Here is a 26,616-nt window from a genome sequence, read left to right as displayed (position 1 = left end):
CACCCTTACAGGGCCATCTGTTACTTGTTCCATAATGTTCTTTCACACAATGCTACCCTCGTTCTGCTATTATCATATTCTGATTTCTTACCTTTACGCCTCTATCAGCACCTTTTTTAGCCCTTATCATGACTACTAACACTCCCTTTGTCCTTTAGTTCATGACATCTTTGTCAACCTTTCCTTTGTCCCCACCTATCACTAGCTGTCTATCCAGCTTCACCCTCAATCTATGAATTTTTGTCACTAATATCAACCCTGTTGGGAAAGGTGAATGTTCAGTATTTTGTGTTTTGTTATTGAAGCTACACTTAAGGGGAGTAATTTTAACCTAACTCAGCAAGCAGTGAAACTGCTGGAATTGGGTCAGCTGCCTGTCTGACAGCATCTGTGAAGAGGAACACAGTTAACGTTTCGAGTCCGTATGACTCTTCAATAAAACTAAGGAAAAATAGAAAAGAGGGTGAAATATAAGCTGGTTTAAGGGTTGGGGGGGCGGTGGACAGGTAGAGCTGGATAGAGGGCCAATGATAGGTGGAGATAACCAAAAGATGTCATAGACAAAAGGACAAAGAGATGTTGAAGCTGGTGATATTATCTAAGGAATGTGATAATAAAGGTACAGATAGCCCTAGTGGGGGTGGGGTGGGGGGAAGGGATCGAAATAGGCTAAAAGGCAAAGATAAAACAACAGATGGAAATACATTTAAAAATAATGGAAATAGGTGGGAAAAGAAAAATCTATATAGATTATTGGGAAAAAGGGGGATCGGAAAGGGGGTGGGGATGGAGGAGAGAGTTCATGATCTAAAATTGTTGAACTCAATATTCAGTCCAGAAGGCTGTAAAGTGCTTAGTCGGAAGATGAGGTGCTGTTCCTCCAGTTTGCGTTGAGCTTCACTGGACTAATGCAGCAGGCCAAGGATGGACATGTGGGCATGAGAGCAGGGTGGAGTGTTGAAATGGCAAGCAACAGGGAGGTCTGGGTAATACTTGTGGACAGACTGAAGGTGTTCTGCAAAGCAGTCACCCAGTCTGCATTTGGTCTCTCCAATGTAGAGGAAATCGCATTGAGAGCAATGAATACAGTAGACTAAATTGAGGGAAGTGCAAGTGAAATGCTGCTTCACTTGAAAGGAGTGTTTGGGCCTTTGGACGGTGAGGAGAGGGGAAGTAAAGGGGCAAGTGTTGCACCTTTTGTGGTTGCATGGGAAGGTGCAGTGGGATGAGGTTGAAGTGTAGGGGGTGATGGAGGAGTGGACCAGGGTGTCCCGGAGGGAATGATACCTGCGGAATGCCACCGGGGAGGGTGAAGGGAAGATGTGTTTGGTGGTGGCATCATGCTGGATTTGGCGGAAATGGTGGAGGATGATCCTTTGAACGTGGAGGCTGGTGGGGTGATAAGTGAGGAGGAGGGGGACCCTATCATGGTTCTGGGAAGGAGAGGAAGGTGTGAGGGCAGATGCGCGGGAGATGGGCCGGACACGGTTGAGGGCCCTGTCAACCACCGTGGGTGGAAAACCTCGGTTAAGGAAGGAGGAAGACATGTCAGAGGAACTATTTTTGAAAGTGGCATCATCAGAACAGATGCAACGGAGGCAAAGAAATTGAGAGAATGGGACGGACTCGAAACGTTAACTGTGTTCCTCTCCGCAGATGCTGTCAGACCTGCTGAGTTTTTCCAGGTATTTTTGTTTTTGTTTTGGATTTCCAGCATCTGCAGTTTTTTGCTTTTATCTGGAGGTAGAAAAATGATGGGTTTAATGCTGTTCATATTGGGGACCAGAATGAAGAGTAAAGAGGAGGTTTGGGATAGGGTAGAGGCTGGGAGGGATTAAGGGCTGGATTTTCATGTTAGAGGTAGGTAGTTGGGGTTAGGAAATTTCCCGGTTTGGTGTGCCTGCCTTGGGGAAAAAGTACCTGGAAAAGTGTGATTTCCACTCAGTGGAAGGGGTTTAAAAAGCCCACTTCAGTTTTCTGGGACTCTGTCCCAGTTGCTTTATTCAATATAAGGCTTTCTAGCCCTCACCCCACACACCCCCGACACCACACCCCACACCACTCACCACCCCCCCACCCCCCCACACCCCCACCCCCACCTCCCCACCAACCCACTTCACATCCTCCATCCATGTCATGAGTCTCGCTCCTCACCGTTCTAAGTGAAGCAATGATTTACTTGTAATTCTTTCAATTTAGGATACTGCATTTGCTGCTCACAATGCGGTGTCCCTTAAACTGTGGAGGTCAAATACAGATGGGGTGATTGCTTTACAGAATACTTCAGCTGAGTCGGCAAGCGTGACCTCAAACTTCTGATTGCTTGCCATTTTAATTCACCACTTTTCCCTCATGCTCACGCCTCTGTCCTTGGCCGGCTGCAGAGTTCCAGGGAAGCTAAAAGCAAGCTTAAGAATCAGCACCTCATCTTCCAGTTTGGCACTTTACAATCTTCTGGACTCAACATTGAGTTCAACAGTTTCATGATTTTTGTCCCAGTTTGATTCTGCTTTTTATTTTACCATGTGCTGGCTTGATCTGGTTTTTCATGTTTTTGCTTTCTGATAGAGCTGTTCATTATTCTGGCATTTACATTCACCCTAGACAAATACTTTGTTTCTTTACTATAACCATTATCAGTTCCTTTGCCTGTTGTTCATAGCACCTTTGGAATTTAACCTCTCCTGCCTTCTACCCTATCCCAGACCTTCCCCTTTATTCTTCCTCCCACTTCCTCCTTTTGATGGCATAAAACTCATCAAATTTCTACCTCCCTTCTGCTTTGAAGAAGAGTCATATTCAACTCGAAACGCTAACTCTGTTTCTCCCCCCACCCCTGCAAAAACTGCCACACCATATCTCCAGCACTGTCTGTTTATATTCCAAAAATACTTTGTTCCATTTCCACAATATCTAATGCTAGCTACCTGGAATTTGACACCTGATTATTTTTAGTTATAACATTACACAAGAATAAAATGTTCTTAAAGGGGAAGCACATTGCTTCACCTTAAAAACAGTGCAAATGATCTGAAAATTGCCTGCTACAAACTTGATTCAGTCCTTTCAAAGTTTCTTTTAAAGGAAATCTCTTTGCTGCACTTGATCACAGGACAGCCATGTTGAACAATGGATGTGTGTTTGCTTCAACAAATCTTTCAAAAAGAGAAATGAGAAACAAACTCATGGATGTCAAGGAACAAATGGAAGATGGATTTGACCTTTACCTATTGCCGCCCTTTTTGTTGAATGTACACTTTCATTCTAGCCAAACAGTTTAAAAGGATTTTCAGTTTCCAGACTCACACTGGGGCAACCATCGAACCACATTAGGTAAAATGTATTCCAAAATAAAGTTGAACTGTCAATAACTATTCCATAAAACTACCTTCTGGGCAACCACAGGTATTTACACACTGATCACACTGTTGCTGAGGTTTTGGGTCGGTACAGGTTGGCATGCAGACAGGACCACATTCCATGTAAATCCGATTCCCAGGACAGTTGTGTGGATCTGAAAAGGAAAAGGTGTTGATTTTACCTTTTGACCTACATACTGCTGTTCAACAGCTCACGAAAGTTTGCGAAAAATAATCTTATTTGTCTGTTTATTCAGGCTATGATCAAAATAATTGTGGCACTTCTGTTAATTTTTAAAAGAGTTTGGTTTAATTTCTTACTGACCCTACACAGATAACTTACCACACCCTGTGGATTCCCTCCATGCTTTCCACAATGAAGAATCAGAATGTACACACTGATGTGACATTGCAACAAAAGTCGCACAACTACATTGCCTGGCTTCTTTACAAGCGCAAACATCTTTCTGACACATCTCCAAGTACTTAGCTTGAATAGCTGTGTTAGCACACGACGGGAAAACGTTTGATAGTTCTGAGCAGACCTGAATGTATAAAAATAAAACAAGAGTCAGAAATATAATTAAATGAATAGAGTTCCCAAAATCAGCATTTGGGGCTGCAGTAAACAAATTGAGATCAGAGGTGATTTTGCTAAAACCCATCTTCGATTGCGGAAATAGATTGGAGGAACAAATTAGCAATGTTTTTCTGTTGGGAAGGTGATCATTGATTAGCGTTAAGACATCAGCCGCTGCTTCACAGGGGCCGGGATTTTCCCTGCCTGCTGGCGATGGGCGTGTTTGGTGGTGTGAGCAAACAATTTGGCGAGAAGGCCAAAAATCGGTTTCACGGCTTCATGAAGCCAGTTTGCAATCGTCGGCTCTGCCTGCCAACGGCGGGCCACACTTCCCGCCATCGGGCTTCAGGGCATTGGGGACCTCGTTGTAATACATCAGTATATCATTATAAGGTCAGCCTGCCAGACTTATCCCCCCCCACCGCACCCCGCCAACCCCCCGTCCCGCTGGATTGCCTGCCCTTGTCAACATGATTGCACACCGACGTGTTTCATAACAGCTTATAAAAGGTGTGCATTTGGCGGTCTGCACTTTGAGCGGAACTTGGAGGTGAATACACAGTAACATTGCAGAGCAGTCACCCAAGTCACCTGTTGGACTTCAAGGTTGAGGTGCTTTGGGGTTGGGGCAAGGGCTGGTCTGTGGTTGAGGCTACTTTATGGGTGGGGTGGCGGGGGCAGCCAGGGACGCTCTGCAGTTGAGGTGACTTGGAGCGGGAGAAGGGCTGTCCTGCATTTGAGGCTTGTTGAGGAGGTGGGGTGCAAGGCCTGCTCTGCGGTTGAAGTAGCACTCAAGCACGTGCGGGGTGGGGGGGTGATGGTAGCGAGGGAAGCAGCCATGCATCAGGCAAACCTAGTATGGTGACCATTCTTCTGCAGCTGAGACAGTTCAGGCACAACAGTGCAGCCTTGCAGCGCAGGTTAGGAGAACACCTGCGCCTGAGCTGAGAGCACAGCGTGCAGTCCAATGGGCAAAGCTGCTGCCAATTGGTCGGGTGAAGTGGGGCAGAAATGGGTGGGGTTTCGGGCAGCCATGCAGCGCACTAATCTTTGGCCATCCAAGTGGTGGCCAGCATTCTCCGGGAATCGTTAAGGGTCCTTCAGGCTTAACCAAGGCAGGTTCTTAGTACACCCATGCTAACCCACGCATCTCTCTCTTTCATTCTACAGGAGGAGCACATCAGGATCATGGAGCCTGGTGAACTAGCTGTACGTCTTGTGGCTTACAGAGAGTGGAGACAATGGAGAAGAAAGTGACTGAGGTGCCTGGCTGTGCAGAGGGAGGAGGAGCACCCTTAGGAATAAGGGGTGGCTGGGGCTTCTGCACATGCTGCTGAAGAGCCACAGTGAGCTGTCGCTGGTCGGTGCCTAGCTAGACCCAGGGTCTATAGACACCGCTTTTCATTCTTACAGATGACCGAGAACCAGTGTTGCCGAAGACTGCAGAGTCTAGGGAACTGGTTGGTCACACTTGCCACCTGCTGCAGGATTTGGCGCCACAGAGACATGGAGGGCATCCACTGCCAGTGGCTGTGGAAGTGATGGTGGTGCTCAATTTCTACGCCAGTGGCTCCTTTCAGGGCTCCACAGGTGACCTCTGTGGGATCTCTCAAGCCACCACCCACAAATGCATCCTTGATATCACGGATGCCATCTTCACGAGGGCACACAACTTTGTGCATTTCGCCTGGGACCGGGACAGCCAGGATGCAAAACCGATTGGATTCACCCAGATCTCAGGTTTCCCACAGGTGCAGGGTGCGATTGACTGCACTCAGGTGGTGCTCAGATCTCCATCGCAACACATGGTGGACTACATCAACTGCAAGGGATTCCATTCGCTGAATGTGCAGCTGGTGTGCGATCACCAAAAATTCATCCTGCAGGTGTGAGCACAGTTTCCAGGGATTGTGCGCAGCTCCTACATTCTCAGTCAGTCACAGATCTCTGAAGTCTTCCAGGATGCACAGAAGCTGTAGGGATGGCTCCAAGAGGACAAGGGCTACCCAGAGGGGACATGGCTGATGACACCCATGTGGTGGCCTCAGACAGCAGCAGAGCGATGGTATAATGAGACTCATGCTGCAGCTCGCAACTTGGTGGAGCAGACCTTCAGGATGCTGAAGGTGAGGTTTCAGTGCCTGGACCGGTCTGGTGGAGCCCTGCAATGCAGTCCACAGAGGGTGACATGTATCATCATCGTCGGCCGCGCCCTTTACAACCTGGCACTGCAACGGGGAGAGGAGCTGGCTGAGAGGGAGCTGCAGATCTCCTCCGATGAGGAGAACACCAATGGAGATGAGGGTGAAGAGGTCCTCGAAGGCGAAGATGACACAGCTGAGGCCCTCACGTTGGCCACATGAGGTCGGCGCGCTCAGGAGGCCCTCATAGCCGCTAGGTTTGTGGAGGATGATGTCGACATGCAGTGAGAAGACCCCATCGATCCTCACGTTGCATCTGTGAATGTTTGACTCCTGTCTGGCTTAAGGCGGCGCAAATACCCTATGTGAGAATGCTCCTATGGAGACGCAGTGGAAGCCCTAATAATTGCTTACTTGCAGGAGGAGCTTGCTTGCACTCTGTGATCAGGGACATATCATAGAGATGCAGCCGCGAAACTTTAAAAGCAGCTGATGCTTTGTCCGTCTTCAGCAACTGAACCCTTCAGGAGCACAGCATCAGTGGTCACAGGTACTAAAGAGACAGGGCCCAGACCCACCTTAAAAGGTGCTGAGTGCCACAGAGAGAATGAGCAAACTCTGTGGCGCCTGCCCACAACATTCTGGCAGCAATGACCAGCACCGCTGAGGTGCAGGCATCAGTAATGTCTCCAGGGAGTGTGAGGCTGGACCATCGCTTTGGTCTGAAGGCTGCACAGAGCACAGGGAAGAGACCTGGACTGAGACACCTGCCTTTATCTTGTGCAGAAAGGTTTCACATCTGAGTGACAAGGAAACTGCTCGTCAGAACAAGGAGCCATAGGCAGGGAGACATTCTTGGGAGTTTATTGACAATAGTGAACAGTACGTACAAGTAATTAACACCCATGCACAGGCTGCAACAACTTTCCTAACCCTGTCGCTACATCTTGTTGCTCCCCGGACATCCATTGCAGAGGTGGAGGCAGCCTGCTGACTGTGATACCCTGTCTGCGATGATCTTGGTGGGTGTCCTCTGGAGGGCCGAGACTTGGAGGGCCCCAGCCTGCTTTCATGGCAGTGTGGCAGTGGCACCCTCCTTAGCCTGTGAAGCAGGAGCTGCTGAGGCTGCAGGAAGAGGGGACTCAGATGGGCTGTACACTTCCAGAGTCACCTGGATGGATGGACCCGGAATGTGCACCTATGGATCCTCCTCCCTATGGGTGCACAAAGGCACCTGGCTGACTCCAAGAGGCGAGGGATAACCAGAGTGGGATCGAGCTGCCTCGCACTCCTGTCATGTACACACTGTTGGAGGACAACTATGGCATCAGTGATGGAGTTGAGCCGGTGCAGCAGTGCAGGAATGACATCCTGGATCAAGGTCTCCATGGCGGCCGCTGTCCTGCCAGTGTTGACCTCAGTGTGTTGCAATGCCAGTGCTATCACCTTAGTCTGAAGACGGATGGATTCCTCCATCATGCCTTGCAATCTGAGGAGTACAGCAGACATCCCTTCCTGATGTTCTCTAGCTTGCCTTTGCAGCTCCAGCAACTGTGACATGACTGAGTCCAGAGGTTCATCATCTAACTCAGACTTAGCAAATTTATGGCCTCCAGCAGTCCTCCGAGTGCCGAGGACCTGGAAAGTCCCTGCCGCCGCCTGCAGTGGATCAGACAGTGTGATGTGTTCACCAGGTTGTGCTCCCGAGGCTGTTATAAAGCTAAGTCCCACCAAGGTGTGTGCCTCAATGCTGGTGGAGGGTGTGGGTGAGCGCTGTAATGGGACTTCAAGGAGGGTGCCTCCAGATTCCTCTTCATAGGTTTCTTTGGGGCTTGATTGGAGGACCTAGGTCGTTGTGGTAAAGTGGAGTGCTCAGTACCTTTAAGAGAATGTTGTTAGTTGACCATGTGACTGTATTGACCAATCACTACAGAGCACGAGCTACTTTGGTAACAGGAATTATGGAGTTGGTGTTAGTCCTCTGTTCTTAATTCCAATAAACTACCGGTGTTTGTTCAGTTAACCGGTGTTTCTGCCTATTTGTTTCAAGCACCAACTAATGTGTTAATATCAAGGGCACAGCTAGCGTTCGGCAGACAAAGCGAACCTGATAACCAAAAGGATATAAGTGTGGACTCCGTCAGCTGTTTCCCAGATATGCCTATGAGAGCAAGGAGAGGTAATTAGTGCATGGCAGTGCCCAGTGAAACAGGATACATCAGTCACAGCATGGTTGTCTGATGGATGTTGCACTGCTGGATCGTCACTTGGTAGAGCAACGCCGACCTCACCGTCAGCACAGGACTGGTCCAGATCCTCGCTGGCCAGCTGGATGGCTCTGTTTTCAAAGTCTGTGAGGAATGTGATTTCAGGCATTCCTCCACCGGTCTGTGACCTCTTCCTCTTGTTGTGTGCCATCTTGTCCTGCGTGAATAGAGGTGGAGAGAGTCAAAGCAGGATGTCTGCCAGGCCAAATGTAAAGCATGCCTGGCCTGTGTGGGTGGTCAGTGGTCCCAAGGATGGGATGAGGATAATGATGGTGAGTGTGAGAGAATGAACGGTGACGCCCCTTGAACCAGCAGTGAGTGAGGGCCCTGTGGATGTGTGATGGGTTTGTGAGTGTGTGAGCTGAGAGTGATGAGAAGAGGGACTTACCCTGGCAGAATGTAGGAGGTCACTCTCCTCTTGTGGAACTGGGTGGTTATCCTCTTGAAGGGCATTAGCGCTGACCACCACTGGCACTGCCTCCCAAGCCTGGTTGGTTATGTTGCTGCCCATCGTGCAGCCAGAGCAGGGGTAGAGGACATCACAGCAGGCCTCCACGATATCCAAATGGCATTCCAGTGATGTGTCATTAAACCTGGGGGCTGCAGTTATTTTGCCTTCTGTGGAAATCTCCCCTACAGTAGTCCTAGGCTGGAACCACTGAGATGTGTGCACGTAGCTGGACTTTAACTATGGCGCCGGGCATGGTGAAGCGGCGAGCTGATGGCTTGGTGGGCGATTGACAGCCTACCTGCCAAGGAAACGATGTGTTTCCCAGGAATGCATAGTTAATGCGGTAGGCTTGGGATGATACTACGTGAAAAGCCTCCATTGTGGCCGGCGAGTAAAACATGCTTTGCAACTCCAGCAACTGTGGCATGACTGACTCCAGAGGCTCGTCATCTGATTTAGTGCAAATCTAGGATAATTCCGCCCAGAGTCTGAGTGCTGCAAAAAGCTGTGTATTTAAGCAATGAACCTTGGTTACTTAGCATGTGCATAATATCTGCATCAGCTTAATGGAATTTGGTGTTAATGGATAAGAGTGCAAAAGATCTGGCAATAATATTACCGTGACTATAGGTAAAGTTTGATATTGTATAATTCAACAGAAATTAATGGCAATTCAAAAGATGACAATTGTAGAGATTTGAATGGCAATAAGCTGTCTTATGGCAATAGAGCTGATGCATGTAAAACTGCAGTTTGGAGTTTGTAAGATCAATTTGTACTTCACATTATAGGATGCTCAATGCTACCCCTGGCCAGCTAGGAATTCTTAAGTGGCTACACAGTGGATTTATCTGAACTTGTCAGTCAGAATCAAAGCAAGCCTTAGAAATACTGGAGTTAGAAATTTGCCGAAAATTGACTTTGCTATACAGTAAATGAAACTGGAAAGAAGGAATCACACAATGGGGAGAAAGCATCATGCACTACTTTAGGGGACTGACAAAGCAAACACATTTTAAACTCTTCTTAAGGTATGGTTCCCTGTGCAGCTTTTAAATGATACTTTCTTCCATATGAAGAACAGTAATGTGTTATACTTCAAGGAGATGTCACATTACAATACACAAAAACACCAAAATGAAATATAATTTATAAAATAATCCATATCTCACGTCAAAATGAATGTTAATCACTTTTTGAATAAAATGCTGTAAGATTTTACTATTAGAAACCAAAATTAGAGTGTATTTGCATATTAAGAGACAGGTGATAGACAACCATTAAATGTTGTCAAGGTATCTGACAATTTTACTGAAGGTTGTGAGTGAGACTATTGCCAATACTATTACAAAATGATAAAACAAATATTTGCAATTAAGAAGATAACACAATGGTAATTTCTACACATGTATGACCATCAGAAATGAGTTTCCAGTATATAACAAATGGTGCAACAAAAAAAAATTGTAGCATAACTATATATTCTTGTGTACAGGCAGACACTTGCTTTTTGGAAACCTTATTTCCTGTTGTCACAATTTTGTGCCAACATATAACACGGTAAATTTCTATGTCAACATTTACCATCTGATTTTCCTAAGACAACAGCCACAGTGGATGCTATAACAGCTAGATTTATTGCCCATCCCGAATCGCTGTCTTCTCCCTGCCCTACCCACCATCAAGAAGCTTGTTGTGGAGCTACTTTCAACAATTTATAGATTTTCCAAAAGCCCAGCTGCTTCTCTAAAATCCTTCAGGGAACGGAGCCTGAAGTAGTTTAGCAAGTCACTTGGTTATAAAATAAATTACCAGAAGTAGCTCCACCATCAGCTTCAAAGTGGGGATGGGCTATAAATGCTTTGTGACACCTGTGATCCAAATAAAAGAAAATACAGATTTAACCTGACTGCTCATTCTTATTCCATTCACATTTGTATGTTATTTTATTCAGGAATTGTGACACTCCTGAAGCATTCTCTGGTACTGTATGACTTACATTAGCTGATGGACAACTAGTTTCTTCAGGGAATGTGGTGTTGCAGGAACCATACTCAAAACCCAGGTTGTGGAGGCGGGTATAAGCAACATCTACAAAGTCCAAATAGAAAGTGAACTTAATTTCTTCTCAATTCAATGATTTAAAATATTTTTAGGAATCTTGAAACATGGTAGAGCTGGACAGAATCTTAAATAAGATTAAGATTTATTTTATAGAGTAGAACAAAGTGTATTTATTTATTTTTTTACCATAGGTTGTTGGGAAACTTCCATCAAAAGCTCCACAAAGCCCACATAGTTTCCCTTGATATTGAGCATCAACTGTTATCTGAAAATGAGACAGACATTTTAAACATAAAAATAACAGGTGGAAATCTTCACATGGTTTGACAAATTTATTTCCATTACATCAAACGAGCATACTATTAGAAAATAAAAGCCTTTCTTTCAAGGAGGTGAATCATTATAACTCAATAGGAAATTGCCTCTCTTCACTGTGTGTCAGTGACATTAAACATAGGCCTGAATTTTCCCGTCGGTGATTTGGGGGTGGGGCCCGCTCGCCATCGGGAAAATGACGTGGGATGACATTGGGAGGAACTGGTCCTTTTAAATTTTTAGGAAGGCGCGTGGACAGCAAAATCAGCTGTCTGCCCGCCGACCTGTCAATGGCCAATTGAGGCCATTGACAGGCTAATGAACCTTGTTAAAGACCTTGCCCGGCCAACCTTAAGGCTGGTGGGCAGGCCAGGAGCCCCAGCAGGCTCCTGATAATACATGAAACCTCATCCACTGGTGGGATGAGGTTTCATGTCTGTTTTTAAGAACTGTAATACATTTTATGTGATATTTATTTACATGTCCCATCTCCTGTGACATTGTTGCATGAGGGGGACATGTTAATAATGTTTTAATTTTTCTATTTTTAAAGTTTTTTGGACCATCAGTAAACTCCCTGAGACAGCACTTAGTCTCAGGGAGCAGTGCGCATGCGCGAAAGAGCTCACTTTGATAGATGGGGATTCCCTCCCCACGCCCTGCACAGCAGGGGCATAGTGCTTCCAGTCGGGCAGGCCGCTGGGCGGGCCTTAATTAGCCCGCCCAGTCAAAATGGCGGCAGGCCCCATTTTGGTGGTGGGGGTTGGCTGTCCACCCGCCGCCGAGCCAGTGGGGCCCGCATACCTATCAAGGACAAAATTCTGCCCATAGAGAGGAATTTAAGGCTTGAATTTTCAGCTCAGTGGGTGGGTGCGGTTGGCTGGCCCAGGAGCGGTTGGGAAACGGACCGCCATTGCAGTCGGTCGCGATTTCATGCTGGCTGGCCGCTAATCAGCTAGCCAGTGTGAAGCACGTGCTGAAAAGCACAGCATGCTGGGGTGGGGGCAGGAGGAGGGTGGGCGATGACATTTCCGCAGGCGTGGGTGAGCGCAGAAAGAGAGCTCCCTGTAGGCTGAGAGCAGCCTCTGGAAGCTGTAGGCCCGTACACCACTAAATAAAGTTTTGAAAATCGGGAAAATAATGCTCAAGCATCACAATCAGTCACCTGAACATATTGATAAAAATGCTGTCCGCAGATTTTTTAAAAATTTAATAACGGGAACCTCATCCTGCCCTTGGATGGGGGGCAGAATTTTACATCCCGCAGGCGGGTGGGCATGTGCCCTGCCCAATCGGGTGTAAAATCGCGTGAGAAGACACCAGGCGAGCTTCCCGCGCTCACGTGGTACTTCACTCGGCAGGCTCGTGCAAAAGTCAGGATTGTGCCCGCCGACAATGAAGAGGACAATTAAGCCCATTAATGGCGCAATTGTCTCCGGTTTTTCATGCTCCACTCAACCCTATGGGTGTCAGATGGGCAAATCAGCCAGGCTGACTTTGCATTTTTCATGAAACCTCAAGGTTTCATCATCAACCACAAGGTTGGACGGACCACCAAAAATCAGAGACAATTGCGACATTAATGGGCTTAATTGCCCTCTTAATCATCAGCGGGTGCGCTTCTGACTTTTGCATGTGCCCGCTGAGCGAAATATCGCGTGAGCACTGGATGACGTCAGAACACTCGCCTGATGCCTTCTTGAGCAATTTTACACCTGATTGGGTTGGGCACACGTCTGCCCGCAAGGCGTAAAATTCTGTCCTAAGTCAACTTAAAAACCCTTTCAATCATTCTATTGACTCTACATTAAGAATGAACAATACATTTTTCAAACTTGCTTACCTGTAGTGCATCTTGATAGTTCCAAATCAGAATTATAGTATGCTTCCTGTTTGAAAAGCGCACATTAACTCCATATTGTTGAATATTAATCATCTTGTCATCATAGGGCAATGAAACTCTATAAATGAAAACAATAATAATTGAAAAAATATTGAAACTTCAAATATTGACTAAAATTTAATCATGTTAATGGTTTATACAGTAATATTGTGCTTAGCAATGTTTGAATCTATATTTATAATGAAATCTATCTATTAGTACAAAGGGAGTAAAAATAACACATTTTGAATCTTCCTCATTCAAAACCCACTCTTTCAATTAAATTCCCCAAAGGAATTCCAATGTTGGGCTGCTGTAAGTGAAATAGGAGCTGACAGCAAAAGAACTGTTTGAAAAAATATTGAAGTTATTGGAGAATTCCTGGGGCTGTTGAGGGCAGAGACCATGGGTTAGGGGAGTTGGGAAGTGGGGGAGCTGGAATATAGGAGAAGCAGGTTTGCCCCTGTTAAGCGACTGGCAGAGGTGAGTCATTTCTCTAAAGATGAGTCTTGCAATTATTAACAAAATCAACTAATAAGCTTAACTTACATAGTGCCTTTAACCAGAATTGTCCCATTCGCCACAACAATCATAGTGCCTTCGATTTGCATGAAAATGTGTTCCAAATTGCCATTTGAGCCTCGCCGCATTTCCACGTTAAAATCTTCTGTGCCGTCTTGGCATTGGCGACTCAGAATGAAATTGCAGGTTGATACAAAATAGTAAAATTCATTTGTATATGTCCTGATTGCTCCTTGTCCCCATGTGCTGCAGGTAGCTGAAGAAATGTAAAGAAAACAATCTCTTCCATTATAACAGCTGTAAGAACATGATTATACTGATATGTTCAGTGTTGTCTTACAATTAAAGAGACGAAGTAGTTGGATATTCATATATCTTGGAATGAAACAAAGATATACTTACAAGGCCCTTTATCTGATGGGGTTGAAACATCCCTTGCAAACCTAAAGTTTTGTGTGACAGCAGACCCATCCAATGCTAGGAGAAAATATATTTGAATTGGATTTAGTCCATACATAGAAGCGTGAAAACTTTTGACACCTAAGGAAATAACTATTCCTTTATATACAATACTGACCTTGCTTATGACAATTTCTCTAAATAACTGTGGCTACATTGATTAGGATCTTGTATTTTAATTATAAACAGAACCATTACTTTACAATCTCAAGGTGGAATTTCTATGCAGAGCATAATGTTTCACGTTTGATATATTTTAATACAGTTGTCAACTGTACACTAGTTGACTTTAAGCCTTGGTCAAAATTAAAGATTTTGTACAGTGCTCACTGAAGCTAATAGGACATGAGTCAATGGTTCAGAATTTGCTGGTCAGTGGTGAACCAATTGAGGGCCTCCTGGCCTTTGACCTTGAAAGAAGCTGCCCACAAAGATTTACTGGGGTTTTTCCTGCTTCAGACAGTAGTGTTAAACTGGAACCAAGTCAAGAGGATGTCTTGGCATGCAGCAGCAGCAGTGATGTCAGCAAGCAGGTAAGCAGCCAATCACACTGACATTCTCACACACAAAGCAGACTAAGAAGTGCTTACATATCTTTCATTTTTAATTTAATTTCTCAGGTAGGAAAAAATGGATGAGGATAGAAACTAAACAAGAGATTAACAAATGTTTTAAACAAGAAAAGAAATCCTTAAAAATGTGGACTCTTTTTGTCATTATGGAGAAATTCGACATTCCATAAATACAAAATTAGTTTCTCAGGGCCAAGTGAATGTGTTTAGTAGTAATTATGAAGCTAGTACAGTCAAAAACATAGACACATCTCATTGAAAAAAGGTAGAACTTTTTGCAAGGGTAAAAGTGTAAGTTCTCATCAATTCTATTGTTTTCCGTTGATTGCAGTCTCCAGTGCCTCAGCAATGCACGCGTTAGAGGAGGGTGAAATCAATAACGAGAACTTATGGATTTTCTCATCATTCTGCACATATTGCCAACTCCTGAAGTTGCTGTCAAATGGTAAAGTACAGTTTCATCATCATCACCACCACAAAATCTGGCCCGTTAATATCTTTGAGTTACACATTTCCTTGCTTCATGTGAAGTATAACTTATGCATTGGTTGTTTGTATTGTATTGATGTCCTGTGTGATATCATCTGAAATCATAGTGTTAACTTTCCTATATACGCTGATAACACCCAGATCTATCTCACAAGCTCTTCCCTCAAATCCTCCACTGTTGCCAGATTATCAGGCTGCTTATCTGACATCCAGTACAGGGTGAGCAGATGTTTCCCCAACTAAATACTGGGAAGAATGAAGCCATTATTTTCTGTCCCTGTTCCAAACTCTGCTCCATAGTTACCAACCGAATCCCTCTCCCTGGCAAATCTGTGAGACTGAACCAGACTGCTCTCAGTCTGGCTTTAGACTTGACCTGAAATTTGCTTTTTATCACCTATTCCGCCATCACTAAGACAACCAATTTCCACCTCCTTAACAGCACCCAACTTAGCTTCTGTTTCAGCTCACCTGCTGCTGAATTCCTCATTCATGCCTTTGTTACATTTAGACTTGACTGTTCTAATGCACTCCTGTATATGATCTCCTACATTCTAACCTCTGTAAACTTGAGGTCATTCTAAACTCTGCTGCCTGTGTTTTAACTCACAATCACTGTTCCCCTATTGCTGTGCTCACTTACCTACATTGGCTCCCAGTCAAGCAAAGCCTTGATTTTAAAATGTTCATCCTGTTTTCAAATCCCTCCTTAGGCCTCACATCTCCCTATCTCTGTAATGTCCTCCAGCCCCACAATCCTCTGAGATATCTGCGCCCACCTAATTCCCGATTTTAATCCCTTCGCCACTGATGGCTGTGCAGTTAGTTGCCTAGGCCCTAAACCCTGGAATTCCCTCCCTGTCTCTCCACTTCACTTTCCTCCTTTAAGATATTCCTTGAAACCTACCTCTTTAACTAGGCTTATGATCATCTGCCCTAATATCTCCTTCTGTGGCTTGGTGTCATACTTTATTTTATAATGCCTCGGTGAAGTGTCTTGGGATGTTTTATTATGCTAAAGATGTTATATAAGTTACTGTTTATTATTCTGATACTTTGTTTTAATGTGTTTGTTATAATATGAAAAAGGAAACCTGTAACACTTCTTTAATCTTAAATGGCACTTTAATCATATCTCTTGAAGGAAGATACAAATTGAACCCTGTTTACCAAGTCTAAAATTTGAGAGCATGATTTCCTCTAATTGCTGTGTACAATGATCCATTTTCTATTTAGCTTAAAATAGCAACTAGAGGGAAGTTCTTCTCTTAATTTTGCTATATATCTTAACTATAAAACTCATCTCCATGTGTACCTATCCTACATTTGGGCACAGTGGTAGAGACTAATCTCGAGGACAATTTTAATGGCTCATTCAGCCCATGCTTAAATAATGTAATATGCAATGAAAATGTGCTTTCCTTGGGAGATGTTGAGCCTGCCTGTAATTCTGGATTCAGATGCATTGCATTACTCTCTGGAGCTGTTGCATGCTAGTCTTGGTTAGGTTTTAGTGTAACCGGAGCACTGGTACAGAGCTTAAAGGATTCTCGGCAGCTTCACGGTGCTATAGTTTTGGGAGTACAGTTGCTTTGGCATCATTTCTTTTGGCTCCAGGTCTGGTTATTAACTTGAAAGCAAAATACTGCAGATGCTGGAAATCTGAAACAAAAACAGAATATGCTGGAAAATCTCAGCAGGTCTAGCAGCATCTGTGGAGAGAGAAACATTCCGAGTCTGTATGACCCTTCTTCAGGGCCTTTCTGAAGAAGGGTCTTACAGACTCAAAACATTAACGCTGTTTTTCTCTCCACAGACGCTGATTATTAACTTACTTGCCAGAGCCTTGAAGCATATGTTTGCTGCAATCCTTGATAGGCAGCATATTGGCAAATGATGTGTCTGTTTTTCCCCTTTATTCATTTTGTATCTGGGATGAGGGCAATGATTATCCCTGTGGAGTTTGGCAGTCACATCTGTTCAAAGTGCTGGAAAAATCGCCAGTCTTGGTTTTGATGACTGAACTAAGATGGTGGGCAGGACAACATGGTATGGGTTGGCAGAACAGAATAGCACTGGCAGCACAATTCAGAGCATATGGCTGCAGTGCAGGGTACAAAAATGAACAATCTAACAAGAAGAGCTAAGATGGGCTGTGCACAGATTTCACCACTGTGAACCAACAAACAAGGTCTCAAATCCTCCAAATGTTCAGTTTGTCACTTTTCTACTAAACCATAGATGCCCATGGGACATTACTAGCTCAACTGATATAGTGTACTGTTTCAGCATTCTAAATGTTAACTTACCATAGTTGTTCATCGAGTAGTGCCGTTTAACCCATTGGTGGGCAAAGACGTCATCTGTGTTAAACAAAGCTCAGTTTTACTCAAATGATTAAACACATTCAAAATTCTTACATTTAGAACGTAGAGACAGCTTTTGATATTTTCCATAGTGTGGTAAAGGATTTAATATTCAATTACCAATCAATAAATAGACTTTATTAAAGATAAAAGAATATTTGATTTCATAAAAGGCAAATAAAAAATGACTAAAACGTACTAATTGAGAAAATCTACCAAGCAGTGCTAGCCTTTCCAGTTACATGTTCCTGTATAAGTACTGACTTGAAGTGCCTGCTAAATCTCTAACAGTGCATTAGGACAACCAGAGGTAATACCCTGAGAATAATCAGTTGTAACTTAGCAACGGGTTATCAATCATTAGTAAACACAAAAGCCATTAGAGACAGCCAAAATCCATGATAAAATATAAAATGAGTTCTTAGCCAAGATGCACTTTTTGATTAACAGTGCCTAACAAGAAGTAAATCTCACAAAAAACACTCTGTTCAAAATACATTATAGGCGCCAGTACTAACTGGAACATTAACTGTGACAAAGTCATGAATGTATTACAATGGGAAGGTTGTAAATGTATTGGCTCAGTTGGCTAGATGGTTAGAGTCTGGTGCAGAACGATGGCAATATGGTAGCTCATAGAGGCCTGCCTCTTTGCCTTACCTCATGCTTGATGTGGAGTGGTGCCCTTCAAACTGTGTAACCAATTGTCTCTCTCCAATAGAGAGAAGCCTATGGTCCTTTGTGGACTGTGGCTAATTACCAATAAATGGTTCCATGCATATTTCAGTCCTATATTGAAGATTGCAGTAATATTTCAGAATTGCGCAGAAAGTTTTTAAACCTATTCCACGAACATTTTACATTCATATGAGCATTGGACAAAGCAAAACCTATCAGTTATCGCCGTAAACCTGGCAAATAATCGTGGGCAGAAATTAACCGGCCCCCAGGAGACGAAATGAATGGGGGTAAGGGCAGAAAAATTGCCAGTGGTGGGTGACTTTCCGACCAAGCCCCGCCGTCCAGGAATTTTGCCAGTTTAAATATGTAAATGCCCTATTAAGGGTCATTTTACCAGGGCCATTGGGAAAAGATTGAACCCCGCTGCCTGGGGAGGCCACCAGCTAAATGGAGGCATAAACCCAGGTGGAGGATGGGGGTGTTGGGGTGGATGGTGGGGAGGGGTATGGAAGGATTTTAATGTTAAAATGGGGGAGCCATAGGCAGAGAAGGCAGGTCCTATGGCCCCAAAGATATCCCTGGAGTTGTTTCCCCTCCAGCACTCTGCCCCTCAATTTCTTAAATATTTCTTTATCCCACCAGCTGAAGACTGCAGAATCCTTGCCTGCCTCTATCTGCAATGACCACCACTCCTGATGGTGCTGCTGAAGCCACTGAGCTCTCGACCCTCTGGTTGGACAGGCTGGCGGTGGCATTCTAATGGCAGCCATTTCATTAGCTACTGCCTATAAAATTCGGATGGAGGGGGGCAATGGATCAGCATTCATGTCCTACCCATCCCGTCAGTACCTGGGCATCCCTGGGGAAGCTAATGATACTACCAGCAGTCTGAATTCCAAGAGAAAATTAAAGGACTCTAAAAGACCCCCTGTGCTGAATCCCACTCCCCCACAGAACCCCCCGTCTCAACATTGAGCAGCCCTCTGACTTACTGGTAATAGGGCATGCCCTCCAAATCTTACAAATGTCCACAGACTATCAGCCGCCAAGCAAAGGCTCATTGGATGTCTTGTCACCCAACACTCTCTTGACATCATTTGCCTAAGAGATCCATATTAGAACTGAAGAGGCAGGTCACTATTACATCAAAGGCTTTGACCTACTGTGATAAAGAGGTAAAGGTCGGATGGAAGGCCCGCCGGCTGCCCATACGTGTTTCTTTTCTTATTTGTAGTTAAACAATAAAATGAAAAATTGGCTGCACTATAAATAGACTTACATCAAAAGTGGATGCTGCAATGATGCCATCATGCATAGAGTAACATATTCAAAAACTCCATCAGTTACATGTTGGTTCTAAATAGCCACATCCCTGTCATTCAAAGATGTGGGAGTTTGTTGTAAAGCATTGACACAATTGCCGAACAGCCTTTTGGAGGGGAATATTTAGAGTGACAGGGAACTACTGCTCACTGGAGATTTGATCCATATTTGTTGCATGTACCTGAAAATATTTTTCAGTCTCATAAAGAGAATTAATTCCAATATCCTACAGTAAGGATTAATCGTTTTAGACCTGACAAGACAAGATATGCTTTGGGAGCGGTGTCAATGAGAACTTGAATGTCATCGGGCCCGAAACTATGCCTTTGATTAAAAATTCATATATATCCATTTACATATCACTTTCCGAACTGCTATTTTAATGGTGACATTCATCCTTAATGTGTTAAAATAGCATTTCATTTTAACAAATTAAAAGTGTAACATTGAGGCCATAAAATATAACTAATTAATTATTTATTTTAAGCGAGGTCTAGAACATGACCAATAAAGGTATTTAATGTAAACAGAGCGGTGTAAAATTTGAAATATCTACCAAAGTTCGTATCCTATTCTTTTGAAAAGTGACAAAAGAAATGTGCTTGAACTCCAAAATGTGACACACGTGCATAACTTCCTTGAATGACTTCAAGATGAGGAGTGCAGAGTCTGTCCTGGAGCCCTTTTAAAATGGGGTTCACTATGACTATTCCTTTTCACCAGAGTCTATAGTCCACATCACTCCTTTAAAAATGCTTCAGAGATGATCTGCTTCAGGAGGCAATGGTTCACTAGAAGGATAGAAGGAATTAATTGTCCCATTGCAAGTGACCTCAAACACCCACTAAAACCAAAGGGCAGAGATATGTCACAATACTGGTCTTCAGATCACAAAGCACTTTCACTGTACAAGTGTATATTTATAGTGGAAGTAGATGACCTGGAATCTCTTGCAATGACATATTTGGCCCCCCAAACTATGTTAGGTTATTTTGCTCCCTGATCTCTGGTGGTGAACTTACACCATAATTTGCATTGAACTGATAGATTGTGATCTGATAAGCTGGGGAAGCATTGTAGAGTATATAGACAGAGTGCCTGTTTGGGCTTAATTTGTTTGATGAGTTTAAACTGAAACAGTATAGATATTTACATTGGTATAAAGAAGAGACCCATGTTCACAGGATTGCCTTCTGGGCTAACTATAAATCACTGCCAATTGCAATCCATGTTTGACACACAAATATGAGTAAAACAATAATATCTGTCAGGGAAAAATCAGAACCTGCAACTCTGTTAATCACTTATTTTATTACTTAAATAAGGTTTCAGATTTCAATGTGGTTCCTGAAACAAGTTAGTAAAAATGTTATCATCAAGGATTCCTTTAATCTCGTGCCATGAATATTTTCATTTTATTATAAATGAAGTCCATTCTCAGTACACAGTCGTGGAACTGGTATATGCGGATCCCAAGCACTGCAGTCTTCACTTGTCTATGCCAGTTAAGATTATGATCAAGGTATATATATTACAATATTGTTACCTTTGATTTAAGAAAGCCCACTGAGTGAATGAATGCTGTACAGATCCTGAACTCTGCAGCCCTGCTCTGTAAGCCAACCAGCACAAATGGTTCTGATGAAGAGTCATACAGACTCGAAACGTTAACTGTCTTCCTCTCCACCAATGCTCAGTTTTTCCAGCTATTTTTGTTTTTGTTTCAGATTTCCAGCATCCGCAGTATTTTGCTTTTAGCACAAATGGTCTAAGTGGCTTAGGCGATCAAAACAGCGTTAATTCAGCGAATTTCTGATTGGCCTTGGATTGCGATGTGGGCAGAGATATTGACTCAGAATTTGCTGGGAAGCATAATGGCAACTGAAATGCATTGACCATTGTTAGGGGAAAACTAAAAATGCTAAAAGAGAACACTAATATTTTACTGAAAAACCCAAAATCTCCAGGGTAAGCAGATGGACATTGCACACAAAGGAGCTTTGAGTTTTGTATGATTTACAAAGTTTCAAGAGATGAGCTAATATCTAGGCACAGACAGAACCATTCAATTGGTAAAATGGTGTGTTGAAGCCTTGAGGGCTGGACTGGAGATAAAGTTAGTTTAGGTATACTCCTCTCTCAGATCGGGAAGGGGCAGATGGTTTTAGCTTAGATATGGGAAAACATACAATGGACAGGGGGGTCTTTGATGAAACATCAGCAGTCTTGAGTTGTGAGAACCAAGGTCTTGTGTACGTATTTTAATTTTGACTGGATAATATAATTATGTATACACCCTTCAGAATAATCGGTTAGCAGAATCGCATGTTTATATATTCAATAGGATAGTTTTAACATGGTACCTGTGTGTTGGTTACCAAGTGGATATTTTCAAATGTACTCAAATGTATTGTGATAAGAAAAAGTATATAAGTTACAAGACTTTGTAATTACTGCAGACAGCCCCTTGATGGACTAAGAGGCTGCTCTCCCTGCATATGCTTGTACAAGTTTGAATAAACCGTTTTGTTTGAGAATCCAAACAACGGATGTCCTGAGTTATTTGTCCTGACCTGAGACCTGGTCTGAGTCATAGTTAAGAGGGCAGCTGCCCCACGCAAAAGCCAGATCAACCCGCTGTCTCGGGGAAGGAGGTTGAATCCTGCCTACAATCATTTTAACTGTAAAACAGAACTTGGTTAGCAAGAGAAAGATACAGTGTGAGTTGCGATTCACCACAAATTGCTAGACTCAGTTGTTAGCCATGCAAAAACTGGATATGGCCATCAACCATCTAGTGGGAGTCAAGAAGTTATGGAATTGCTCCATAACTAACAATTAAATGGTGTAGACATGGAGGGCAAAATTTTCTGTGCCCTCTGGCAGTGGGCGTAATGGCGGGCGTCAGGGGACAATATGGTGGAAAGGCCATAAATCGGTCTCACGACGCCATGAAACCAGTTTGCAATTATCCACTCTGCCCGTCAATGGCGGGCCGCATTTCCTGCTGCTGCACTTCATTGTAATACAGCTGTACATTGTTATAAGCTCAGCTCACTGGAATCATCCCCCCCATGCTGGATCATCTGAGCACGTCGGTGTGATCGCACGCCAACGTGTTTCCCAACTTTACATGAGCGATGTGCACCTGGCGAGCTGCACTTCGTTTGAGATTTCGAGGTTTATTTGCCTACTTGGCTTCAGACAGCACTCGCAGTCATCAGTGCCAGGCTTTGTAGGCAACACCGCATCACTTGGGGGGGCTCACGGGCAGGTCTCCACCCACCAGATCAGCCGTATGTGGGTGGCTTTACAACAGCTGGAGGGGTATGGCTTGCTTGGGGAAGGGGAAGTTGTGACTTCAGGCAAGGGAGGGAGGTATCCCAGGGTGTGTGTGCGGTGATGTTCCTTGAGCTGGCAGTGAGTGAGATGCTAGTGAATGTGTGATGGCCTTGTGGGTGTGAGAGTTTAGAGTGATGAGCTGGTTGCCTTACCCTGGCGACACGGATGAGATCATTCATCCGTTTTCAGGCACTGAATGGAGGGCCACTTCTGTGCAGCATTGGCACTGACCACCACGGTCACTGCCTCCCAAGCTGGAATGGTGTGATTTCTGGACCTTCTGTGGCCAGAGCAGGGGTGGAGGACATCATGGTGGGCCTCTGGAAGGCATTCCTGTGATGGGTCACTGAACTCTTCCTGGCTTTCAGGGCCATGTCTTCACTGGAGCAGTCCTGGGCTGCAAGCATTGCGAACTGTGTGTATGACTGCGGTTTAGATATGGCACCTGGAGTGAGGAAACGGTGAGGTAACGGCATGGTGGCAATTCAGGAGCTGCCCACCAGCAAGACGATGTGTTTCCTGTGGCTGCATAATTAATAAGGCAGGATTGAAACAATTCAAGGTGAAAATCTACCATTGTACCCGCTATCACACTTAGTGCAAATCTGGGATGATTCTGCCCATGGACCTTGTAATGAGGTGTTTAATAGTCCTGATGAAATTTAACCTTAAGACTCAGAAAAGGAACAATTAAAACTGTAAAAGTTTCACTCTGCAGGGACTAAATTTCTCCAAGAGGTTTTGGTTAATTAAAATATTAAATATTTTCTTACTTGGTCTCTTTTCTCTCCCTCTTAAAATAATCTTTCTCATGATCTCTTTATTTTTTTCCATGCTTATGCCTTAATCATGCTATTTCCTTCTCAGTCATTCCTGTTTCTTTCTCTACCCTTAAATTTTTTGGTTCGGGAGATATACAGTTAGCTCCTGACCTTATTACAGCCTTGGTTCAAACATGGACAAAAGAGCTGAACTCCCACGGTGAAGTGAGAGTGACTGCCCTTGACATCAAGGCTGCATTTGAACAAGTGTAGCACCAAGGAACCCTCACAAAACTGGAGTCAAAGGGAATCAGAGGGAACCCCTCCACTGATTGGATGATACCTAGCAGAAAGAAAGATGGTTGTGGTTGTTGGAAGTCAATCATCTCAGTTCCAGGACATCACTGCAGGAGTTTCTCAGGGTAGTGTCCCAGGCCCAGCCATCTTCAGCTGTTTCATCAATGACCTTCCTTCCATCATAAGGACAGAAGTGGGGATGTTCACTGATGATTGCACAATGTTCAGCGCCATTTGCAGCTCCTCAGATACTGAAGCAGTCCATGTCCAAATGCAGCAAGACCTGGACAATATCCAAGATTGGGCTGACAGGTGGCAAGTAACATTCACGCCAAGTGCCAGGCAATGACCATCTCCAACAAGAGAAAACCTAACCATCCCCCCTTGATATTCAATGGCATTACCATCACTGAATCCCCCACTACTAACACCCTGATGGTTACTAATGATCAGAAACGGAACTGGAACAGCCAAATGAATACTATGGCTACAAGAGCAGGTCAGAGGCTAGGAATCCTGCGACAAGTAACTCACCTCCCTGACTCCCCAAAGCCTCTCCACCATCTACAAGGCACAAATCAGGAATGTGATGGAATACTCTCCACCTGCCTGGATGAGTGCAGCTCCAACAACACTCTAGGAGCTTGACATCATCCAGGACAAAGCAGCCCGCTTGATTGGCACACAATCCACAAACATTCACTCTCTCCACCACTGTAGCAGCAGCCTGTACCATCTATAAGATGCACTGCAGCAACTCACCAAGGCTCCTTCGACAGCACCTTCCAAATTCATGACCGCTACTATCTAGAAAGACAAGAGCAGCGGATACATGGGGACACCACCAACTGGAAGGTCGCCTCTAAGCTACTCACCATCCTGACTTGGAAATATATCATCGTTCCTTTACTGTCACTGGGTCAAAATCCTGGAACTCCAACCCTAAGAGCACCATTGGTGTACCTACACCACATGGACTGCAGCAGTTTCAGAAGGCAGCTCACCATCACCTTCTCATGGACACTTAGGGATGTGCAATAAATGCAGGCTAGCCAGCAAAGCGTACATCCCTTGAAGGAAAAAAAATAGTGATATACACTGTGTTCAAAGATAAACACTGTTCGGCCATTGTACCCCAAGGCCCCAACTCTGAACTTGCAGTTTGCAACCTTCACAAATTTCTGCACAATAACGTAGGCCCAGATCTCCCAGAGAGTTGTACCCCAGAAGATGCATTTGGGGGACCCCTTGAAAGTTCCCACACAAGGATTGCATGGGAATTGCCTGGGAAATTTCAATTTCCATTGGAAAATTACCCTTCGGAGACTTCGAATGATTCTGACTCTCTTAGCAGAATAGTTACCCAGGAAAAGCTGGAAGTGTTAAAACCAGCCCTAACTCCTGCGTAACTATGGGGCTGAATTTTACGTCCCATGGGTGGGTGCATGCCTGACCCAGTCTGGCATAAAATCGCGCGAGAAGACGTTGGGCGAGCGTCCCGTTGTCATCCCATGCCCGGCGGGTGGCACAAAAGTCAGAAGCACACCCCCCGGCAATTAATAGGGCAATTAATCCCATTTACAGCACAACTGTCTCCAATTTTTTGTGGTCCATCCAACCTAACGGTTGGTGGACGGGCGAATCGGCCAGGCAGACTTTGTATTTTTCATCAAACCTCACCCAAAGGCGGGACAAAATTTCCGTTATGAAATAAATTAAAAATAAATACCTCTGGGCAGCATTTATATCAGCTATATTTTCAGATGATTGATTGTGATGCATGGACATTTTTTTTATCAGCTTTTAAAACCTTTATCTGATGATTTTCAGGTCTGCAGCTCCCTGAGGCGACTGTCTGCCTTCAGGGAGCTCTCTCACAGCGCTCAACCAGGCCTGTGGAAATGTCATCGCCCGCCCTCTCCCCACCCCCACCCCGGCAGCGCTGAGCATTTCAGCGCACGTTTCACGCTGGCTGGCCGTTAATTGGCCAGCCAGCATTTAATCGCGGTTGGGGGCTGATTGCATTTGCCGGTTCATTTCCTAACCAATTCTGGGCCCGCCAATCAAGCACACTCGCCAAAGGTAAAATTCAGGCCTATGGTATGGACCCCCCACTGAATGTCCCAACAACCTCCCTGACTCCCCTCTACCACCCAACCACCTGACTATGACCCCCCCATGATCAGCCAAACCTCCCCCGACCCATCCTACACCCCCCAAATACCTATCTTACACTCTGACCCATCCTACCACCATCCCCACCCCACCACAACCCACCCTATCCCCTCACCCACTTACCTTACACACTTGCATTCTCTCCTGTCAAAATGGCTGGGACATTCAAAATTACTGGTTTTCAGCAACTAGTGTCATTAAAAGGGGGCATGGCTTCATTTCCCCTGAAGATCTTGCTCTGTACTGAAGGCCTGAATTGCAGCGACACTCCTCATTTCTCACCAAGCCCAGGTTGGAAGTCCTGGCAAGAAAAGTGCAGCTCCAGACTAAGGTAGGAAAACAGGAGCAGAGTGGCAATCCAATTGTGATTGCCATTCCATGAATTATCTGGACCAATAAGATCTGATAGGTAAAGAGGGGACAAAAGCAATCAAATTCAGTGCTCCCTGTTAGATGCCACTGCTACAGAAATTTCTCAGCTGTCATAATTAATATTTAATTAGTTGGGTGAGGATCTCCATGACATAGCAAAATGGCAGGAAATTATAACTTGGCATATGTAACTTGTCT

General features: G+C 44.5%; 1 protein-coding gene across 1 annotated transcript in view; it reads right to left on the bottom strand.

Annotated features, from left to right (window-relative positions):
• LOC121285634 (mucin-5AC-like) overlaps positions 1 to 26,616 on the bottom strand; it is a 216,452-nt gene that overhangs the window by 181,105 nt on the left and 8,731 nt on the right. The window contains exons 2-9 of the mRNA XM_041202273.1: positions 17,411 to 17,464; positions 13,984 to 14,058; positions 13,609 to 13,837; positions 13,021 to 13,138; positions 11,049 to 11,127; positions 10,798 to 10,889; positions 3,703 to 3,904; positions 3,389 to 3,514 (exon numbers count right to left, since the gene is read on the bottom strand). Of these exons, the coding sequence (XP_041058207.1) occupies positions 3,389 to 3,514; positions 3,703 to 3,904; positions 10,798 to 10,889; positions 11,049 to 11,127; positions 13,021 to 13,138; positions 13,609 to 13,837; positions 13,984 to 14,058; positions 17,411 to 17,464 (975 nt within the window). The remainder of the gene's footprint in view (positions 1 to 3,388; positions 3,515 to 3,702; positions 3,905 to 10,797; positions 10,890 to 11,048; positions 11,128 to 13,020; positions 13,139 to 13,608; positions 13,838 to 13,983; positions 14,059 to 17,410; positions 17,465 to 26,616) is intronic.

This window comes from Carcharodon carcharias, chromosome 13 (genome assembly GCF_017639515.1).
Source record: "Carcharodon carcharias isolate sCarCar2 chromosome 13, sCarCar2.pri, whole genome shotgun sequence".
Taxonomy (NCBI): domain Eukaryota; kingdom Metazoa; phylum Chordata; class Chondrichthyes; order Lamniformes; family Lamnidae; genus Carcharodon; species Carcharodon carcharias.
Note: the sequence above shows the minus strand (reverse complement) of the source record. Positions and strands in the feature narration are given on the sequence as shown.